We start from the raw sequence: 9,087 nt of genomic DNA, 5'->3' as shown, positions 1-9,087 counted from the left end.
AGTACAATTCCCGGTAAGGCAAGACAAAATGGTATTGCAGAAAGGATGAACAGAACCTTGAATGAGCGAGCAAGAAGCATGAGGATTCATTCTGGATTGCCAAAGACATTCTGGGCTGATGCTGTGAACACAGCAGCATATTTGATTAATAGAGGGCCGTCAGTACCCTTGAAGTTCAAATTGCCCGAAGAAGTATGGACAGGAAAAGAACTCAAGTACTCTCACTTGAGAACCTTTGGCTGTACTGCGTATGTTCATGTTGATCCAGAGAAGAGAGATAAGCTTGATGCTAAGGCTGTGAAATGCTACTTCATAGGCTATGGCTCTGACATGTTCGGGTATAGGTTTTGGGATGAGAAAAATATGAAGATCCTAAGACACTGTGATGTGACCTTTGATGAAAATGTCATGTACAAGGACAGAGAGAAGATAAACTCTGAGACTACGAAGCAAGTGGGAGTTGAATTTGAGTGGCAAGAAAATTCACACAGTGATGGTACAACAGAAGCTCAAGAAACTCCTGATCCTATTGCTGAAGAACCAGACGTGGCTGATCCTATTGCTGAAGAACCAGACGTGGAGCAAGTTGCACCTGAGCAGGTGTTGAGAAGATCATCCAGAACTACCAGAGCACCAGACAGATATTCAACCTCATTACACTATCTGTTGCTGACTGACGAAGGAGAACCAGAGTCCTTTGATGAGGCCCTACAAGTGGAAGATTCAACTAAGTGGGAGCAAGCCATGGATGATGAGATGAGCTCACTTGAAAGGAATAATACGTGAGTGCTGACTGAGCTGCCTACAGGAAAGAGAGCTCTGTTGAACAAATGGGTGTTCAAAATCAAGGTTGAACCAGATGGCAGAAGGAGGTTTAAGGCTCGGTTAGTAGTTAAAGGATATTCACAAAGAAAAGGCATTGATTATGCTGAGATCTTTTCTCCAGTTGTGAAATTAACTACTATCCGAATTCTACTGAGTATTGTTGCATCGGAGAATTTGCACCTTGAGCAAATGGATGTAAAAACGGCATTTTTACATGGAGATCTAGATGAGGAGATCTATATGCAACAACCCGAAGGATTTGCAGCTCCAAGCAAGGAGCACATGGTGTGTAAGCTCAATAAGAGCTTGTATGGACTGAAACAAGCACTGAGACAATGGTACAAGAAGTTTGACTCCTTCATGAGCAAGAGTGGTTTCCACAGAAGTGAAAAGGATCAGTGTTGCTACCTCAAGAAATACACTGATTCTTATGTGTTTCTACTCCTGTATGTGGATGATATACTAATTGCTGGATCAAGTATGAGGGAGATAAACCACCTGAAGGCAAGCTTGTCTTCAGTATTTGAGATGAAAGATTTAGGTGCAGCGAAGCAGATCCTTGGGATGAGAATTTCTCGAGATAGATCTGCTGGCATATTAAATCTATCCCAAGAGCAGTACATTGAGAAGGTGTTGTCCAAATTCAAGATGAATAACGCTAAACCCAGGACTACCCTCTTGGCAAATCATATTAAATTGTCAAAGGGGCAATCTCCCAAGACAGTTGAGGAACGTGAGCACATGGCATCAGTTCCGTACGCTTCTGCAGTTGGGAGTTTGATGTATGCTATGGTCTGCACTAGACCTGACATAACACATGCAGTGGGAGTTGTTAGCAAGTACATGGCAAATCCAGGGAAGGAACATTGGGAAGCTGTGAAGTGGCTTCTGAGATATCTGAGAGGTACATCCAATACTACACTTTGTTATGGCAATGGCAAAGTAGTTCTGCAAGGTTTTGTGGATGCTGATCTGAGTGGAGATGTAGACTCCAGCAAGAGCACATCTGGGTATATCTACACTATAGATGAAACAGCAGTGAGTTGGATGTCCAAGCTTCAGAAATGCGTTGCTCTTTCATCTACTGAAGCTGAGTACGTGGCCATAGCTGAAGCTGGAAAGGAGATGATATGGATGACAGACTATCTAGAAGAATTAGGCCGGAAGCAGTGCAAGAAGATCCTTTATACAGATAGTCAGAGTGCCATACAGTTGGTGAAAAACCCAGTCTATCATTCAAGGACAAAACACATTAGAAGACGGTACCATTTCACTCGCAGGTTAGTGGAAGAAGGCGATATGTGTTTGGAGAAGATAGAGGGTGCAAAGAATCCAGCAGACATGTTGACAAAATGTGTTGATGTTGGAAAATTAAAGCTATGCAAAGCCCTAATTGGTATGGTGTAGGATCAGTCTCCAAGTGGGAGAATTGTTGAGTTATGGAGTCTGCTCCCTGTATTTATAGCTTGGTCAATGGCTATATAAGGTAAAGCTATATTTGGTAAAGCCATATATGGTGAAGCTATATCCGGTAAAGCTATATATAGTAGATAGTTAAATCTGGTAAAGCTATATTTAGTAGACTGAACCATATATATATCCCGTCTAGTAAAGCTTTGAAATGTACTTTCTATTCTCTGTACTCTCTCTTGTTGTACATACCTGAAGTCATCAATACAAAATCCTTTTAGCCAGAGTTCTCCTTGCAATTCTCTCTATCCTTTTCTTTGTGTTCATCTAGATCAAGCGTGTGCGTTGTTGTGCGATCCTAACAACTGGTATCGATCCTAACAATCTTCACATCTTCATTGAAGTATATTGTATGATTGATGTCTCTTGGTTCATATCACAAGATGCCTAGAGTCAGACAATAAATGGTTTCTAACTACACAAAAGGCTCGACTAACAGTCTCATTACGGTGGTGTATCTTGTTTGCACGGGTCAAATTGAAAGTATGGAAAACTGAGTACTCGATAGAAGGTCGAGAAGAGTTTCGACCTCCTAGGATTCATTGGATTGGTCTAACAACTATATCATCTTAATTTTCTACTCAAGTCTAATATATTTCTTACTTGGATTCTACCTTTTTGGTGCAGGGTGTGTTATTAAATCATTTTCATTTCCTTACCAAACTAATTTCTTTAAAATACCATGAATTTCTCCCATTTGGAGTTATAATCTTCTCTGTTCTCTTCAAATGGAAGATTTCTTCATCACTTTCTATACATAAAAATGAAACCCCAAATCTGAGTCCAATCATAAAACATTGATCAACATTATAAAAAGGCACTAAGGAAGTGAGAGTATAACATAACATTTTAACGAAACAATTATTTTGAGAGAAAAAGAAATGGAGGCCTTCAATCTTCCTCCTTTACTTCTCCCCTTCTTTCTTTTTGCTCTTTTACAAACATCTACCATTGCAGCCAAGAAGGTTACTCAATCATCACTTATAAATGCTTTTCAATGTTTATATGAACTGGGTTTTAGACATTGAAACGTTTTGTTTATGTTGTGCAGTCTTATATTGTTTACTTGGGATCACATTCACATGGCTTGAATCCTTCTGCCCTTGATCTCCAACTTGCAACACAAACTCACTACAATCTACTTGGATCCGTGTTAGGAAGGTGAAGCTTTTACTTGCAAATAATGTAGTTCGAATTTGTTGAACTCTCATTCTTCATTTACACTCTTATGTTTTTGTTTTCAAGTACAGCAATGAAGCAGCTAAGGAAGCAATCTTTTACTCATACAATAGAAATATCAATGGCTTTGCCACTGTTCTTGATCAAAATGTTGCAGAAGATCTAGCAAGTAAAATGATTCATCCATATCTATGACGATGGCTATCATAAGTCATACTCGATATTTAGTTTCCAAAACTTTGTTACAAAGCCAGCCTAGTTTTTCTATTTTAATAATATAGTGTTTTCTCTTTTTTTTAGAGCATCCTGATGTGATATCAGTATATGAAAACAAAGGACTACAACTGCACACAACACGATCATGGAACTTTCTTGGAGTTGAGAATGATGGTGGAGTTCCTTCAAACTCACTTTGGAACCTTTCAAGTTTTGGTGAATCTACCATCATTGGCAACATTGACACAGGTTGGACTTGTTCCCTCTCATAAGTTCTTGGACATTTGGCAACTTTTGTAATAATTTGGGTACCTCTTCTTATTGTAATTGGAATAAATACAGGTGTTTGGCCAGAATCAAAGAGTTTTAGTGATGAAGGATATGGACCTATCCCAAAAAGATGGAAGGGAAGTTGTGAAGGTGGCTCCAACTTTCGCTGCAACAGGTCCCTACCATCAAATCTCTTATTTCCAAGCATACAAATGCATAAACTCATCGATTTCTCAATTTTCTTATATAAATCTTATATAAAAATGATAATAGATCTGTCCTTGTCCTGTTTGTGTTCTAGCTATTTGTGTTCTAGCTATTCATCGTATCAAATGCTTGTATTGATACCTGTAACATAGATGTAAAATTGAAGATTTTAAATGCAGGAAGCTGATTGGAGCACGATATTTCAACAAAGGATATATATCCGTCGTGAAACCTAAACCTCTCAACTCAAGCTATGAAACAACAAGGGATGATGATGGGCATGGAACACACACCTTATCCACAGCTGGAGGCAATTTCGTTGATGGAGCAAGCTTTTTTGGGAATGGTAATGGCACTGCAAAAGGGGGTTCCCCTAAAGCCCGTGTTGCTGCCTATAAAGTATGTTGGCCTCCAGCGTTGTATGGTTCGTGTTTTATGGCCGATATTGTAGCTGGCTTTGAAGCTGCCATTAGTGACGGAGTTGATGTTCTATCGGTTTCACTCGGTGCACTTCCTCTTGAATATTCTGACGATCTAATGGCTGTAGTGTCCTTCCATGCCGTGAAGAATGGCATCACTGTTGTTTGTTCTGGTGGAAATTTTGGACCAATTGAAAGAAGTGTCACAAATTTCGCACCATGGATGATAACTGTGGCAGCTAGCACAATTGACAGGCTTTTTACCACTTACGTGGTGTTGGGAAACAAGATGCGCTTAAAGGTACTCTATCCGACACTTGTTAGTACTATATAGTCGTGTTCTCGATCCTATTTATACAAATATTTAGGTAAGAATCAAACCATTTTTAAACATGGTTAATTGCATTGGGCATATAAATTTTTTTCGTATACGTGTCTCTATATTTGTGGATTGAGTTTATTTCTATGTACTACGTTTATGTTGTCTTAAATAATTTTTCATTGTCTATCTCAGGGTGAAAGTCTTTCTAATCAAATATTGCCAGCTAATAAGTTCTATCCACTGATCCGTTCTTTAGATGCAAAATTCAACAATACCCCTCCTAACGACGCGTGAGTATATTCTTATTTAAATTATACAAAATATGTTTAAATTGCGGATACATTACAATCATGTCCTAATTTTTAAAATTAACACTTGACTTTTGTGAACTTTTCTATTGAAACCATCTCTGGTAAATTTGTAAATTATGTTAAGCAATATCTTTTGAGTTGAAATAAACCATAAAAATTAATTATGTTTTTTTTTAAGTTAAAAATGATGTTATGATATATTCCCACAATTTTTTAGGAAGGTTAAAATAAAATTTTTAAAGATGCAAGAACATTATTTAAATATATTTTAAAATTTAAGATTGTTTTATATAATTTAATCGGCATGTTTCTATTCAATAAATTTACGGTAGCCATATAATATTAACAAAAATTTATTGTGATCTTGTAGCCAAACATGTGCAAAAGGGTCTCTTGATCCTAAAAAGGTTAAAGGAAAAATTGTAGTTTGCGTTAATTTGGGCGATCCTGTGGAGATGAGTTATGTGGTTGCTCAAGCAGGTGCTGTTGGGATAATTCTTGTTAATTACGAGGATATTGGGGATGGACTTTTGCCTGCTGCACACTTACTTCCTGCTGCCCATATAAGCTACACCGATAGAAAATCAATCGAACAATACATCCAGTCTACTAAGTAATTACTCCATCTTATTCTATACACTTCCACGTTTATTCTCGAACTCTTTTAAACTTTATGATCTAAACTTAGAAACTTTTGATTTAGGAATCTATTAAACGTATTTTTTAAGTTAAAAATTTATTACACTTAAAAGTTGTAACTTATATGTTAAGTTTTGTGGTTGAATCAGAAGTCCAATGGCTTCCATAACTCCTGTGAAGACCGAGTTGGGAATCAAGCCAGCACCAATTATGGCTTCATTCTCATCAAGAGGTCCCAGTGTAATTGAGCCTTTAATACTCAAGGTTGGTTAGATATATGTGTTGAGTAATTTTATAGTATAAATTTTAATGTGTCAATTGCTAATGGTCGCAAAATTTGAAGTATTGCATTTTTCTTTTTAATTTCCAGCCTGATATAACAGCACCAGGAGTGAATATACTAGCGGCTTTCTCTAACGAAGTATCACCAACTGGTTTACCTTTTGATAAACGTCGGGTTCAATATAATGTATTATCAGGCACTTCTATGTCATGTCCCCATATTTCTGGCATCGTTGGCCTACTCAAAACCCTTTATCCAAAATGGAGTTCAGCCGCTCTCAGATCTGCAATCATGACCACAGGTTTGTTATGCAAAATTCTTCAATCATTTTAAAAGTTCAAGGACTAATTAAACTAGTAACTTCTCAAATGAATGGTAAGATATTTTATTTATGAGATTTTCATTTTGACTTAAATCTCGTAAGCTAATGGTAATGGTTTTGTTTTGCAGCTGAAACCAAAGCCAATGACTTAAATCCAATACTAAACCCAGAAAAGCAGAGATTAAACCCCTTGGCCTATGGTGCCGGCCATGTCCAACCAAACAAAGCAGCAGATCCTGGCCTTGTTTACGACCTCTCCACCCAAGACTACTTGAACTTCCTATGTGTCCGTGGCTACAATAAAACACTAATGAAACTATTCACTAATGATACTTCATTCGTTTGTTTAAACTCATTCAAAATAACAGATTTGAACTACCCATCAATCTCGATAAATTATCTGAAATCAGAGGTTGTAGAGGTCAAAAGAAGAGTAACAAATGTGGGAAGTCCAGGTACATATGTTGCCCAAATCGAGGCACCGCCAGGTGTTTCGGTTTCGGTAGACCCAAGTACTTTGAAGTTCACCAAAACTGGTGAAGAGAAGGATTTCAAAGTTGTGTTGAAGAAGGTGTCAAATAATCAAACGGATGGATATGTGTTTGGAAAACTTGTGTGGTCTGACGGGAAGCATAGTGTTAGCAGTCCAATTTTTGTGTCATTAACAAAGCAGTGAAAGAAGCACACGAGTTGGGTTGAGTTTAGCTTGTTTTAGCTCAATAATTAAAGTTTTATTTTCATGTACACAGTTAAATGATAATAGAGCATGATTCTGATGACTTTTTATTGGGGAGAAAATACTAACAAATTTTCTAAACTTTCTAAGTTAAAACCGCTAATAATTCTCTCGATTAAATTACTAACGATTCTCAATAAACACCGATCATTTTCTTAAACTTGCTCAGGTTAATAACTATTTTTACTAAGTCAAACTTATTGACTCATATTATTCCTCGTAAGCTTGATTTTACTCGAGATTCTTCACTTAGAACGACTCCTGCATATCTGCAAAGTTTAACCTTTGCTAGGACTTTGGTTAAAATATTTGCACGTTGCTCTGTAATTTCAATGTTGCTTGGTCGCTTATCAACTCTGTCTTCTTCGTACCAAATTTTAATTCTGCACCATGTGATTTCTTTTGATCTATTATGACTAGTTTTTTTTTTTTTTTTTTTTTTTTTTTGTTTAATATATTTATAAACTTTTAAGATGAAACTTATTAAAGTCAAAACTAAAAAAAATCTATTAAACTATTTAAAATTTTAAGAACTAATTGATGCTAGACTATTAAACACAACCATTTTAATAAGTTCTTTGAATTGATACATTTCCTAAAATTTAAAAATTATTGAGACCTAATAAAATAAATGCATTATACGTCAAAACTAATAAAAATAACTTTGTAGGTTCGAAAATATAATTTTCAACTTTCAAAAGTTTCATAAACATCATACGTTTACGCAATAAATTTCGAAACTAATGAAACAACTTCATCGTTTAAAACACCGTCATGATCTTACGTAATCCACACACAATAATGAAATGCAAATAAAAATGAAATTGAAATGATTTAAAATTATGAAATGCAAGACAACCTATTCTAATTAAGTCTAGGAATTTAAATATGTTTCTATCCTATGCCCGTGCCATGATAACTACTTTGCGATGCCACGCGTCAACCGTACATGAATGCCTTGCCTTACCTTAAAAATGATGTACACACCGCCTAAGTATTTCGAGGAATACTCACTAAGTGACCCCAATATAGGGGTCATGAAAAAATGCAACCACATGGAACAATGCTATAGGAACCTATCATTATCTCATCTTAGGGGTGGCCTCCCGTCCGAACTAACTTGGATGTGTAGTACTTCCCTATACACGACCCACACGTGCAAGTGTGAATCTCCAGGCGGTTTGCACCCCTCCTAGACCCACCATCGTCGAGCTAGCTGTCCGTAGCGACGTTTGGAGGTCAGCGGACCCCCGAGTGTCATGCTATACATGATCACCGTCATCATCGTAACGTGCTCTTCTACACTCATCATCATAAAAGGGGAAGTATCCCGATACTTATGTACACACAAACATGCATGAGGTCCCTCTATTTTTCGTCTTTAAAACGTCTTCCTAACACAACTCTAGTCTCATCTCTATGTTAATATTAGTAATACATGTGCATTAGTTATTCATCTTAACATTGTTATTCATACTCTGTAGGGTTGTGTCCTAGGCGATTTCTCAACATGATACAACATGGCATTCACATCATACACCGTGCTTAATATGGAAAAAATCGTCATATTAAAGTAGCAACATCATGTGTAACAACCCAAAAAAAAAACTAAATAATTAAATAATTAAAATAATAATTTTCCCTAAACTACTCCCCACTAACCCCCTCCCTCTCCCAACTATCTCTCCTCAGCCAACTTATCCGTAAAAAAAAAAAAAAACCCAAATGAGAATACTGGATGCATCTGAGGTTCCTACAATGAAAAAAGAATACTGGATGCATCTGAGGCTCCTACAATGAAAAAAAAAATACTGGATGCATCTAAGGTTCCTACAATGAAAAAAAAAAAAATACCAACAACCAGATTTGCAAAGAGAGCTGTAGATTT

At 36.7% G+C, this 9,087-nt stretch overlaps 1 protein-coding gene across 1 annotated transcript; it reads left to right on the top strand.

The window, feature by feature from the left end:
* Nucleotides 1-3,165: 3,165 nt before the first annotated feature.
* LOC111810763 (subtilisin-like protease SBT5.3) lies at nt 3,166-7,196 on the top strand. The gene is made up of 11 exons (XM_023697540.2): nt 3,166-3,260; nt 3,347-3,456; nt 3,546-3,643; nt 3,775-3,939; nt 4,033-4,135; nt 4,347-4,887; nt 5,101-5,198; nt 5,590-5,832; nt 6,008-6,122; nt 6,229-6,442; nt 6,592-7,196. Exons 1-11 carry the CDS (start codon nt 3,177-3,179, stop codon nt 7,137-7,139), a joined length of 2,319 nt encoding a protein of 772 aa, XP_023553308.2. The 5' UTR covers nt 3,166-3,176; the 3' UTR covers nt 7,140-7,196.
* Nucleotides 7,197-9,087: the final 1,891 nt, after the last annotated feature.

The sequence above is a fragment of the Cucurbita pepo genome, chromosome 14 (assembly GCF_057944985.1).
Source record: "Cucurbita pepo subsp. pepo isolate OVF chromosome 14, ASM5794498v1, whole genome shotgun sequence".
Taxonomy (NCBI): domain Eukaryota; kingdom Viridiplantae; phylum Streptophyta; class Magnoliopsida; order Cucurbitales; family Cucurbitaceae; genus Cucurbita; species Cucurbita pepo.
Note: the sequence above shows the minus strand (reverse complement) of the source record. Positions and strands in the feature narration are given on the sequence as shown.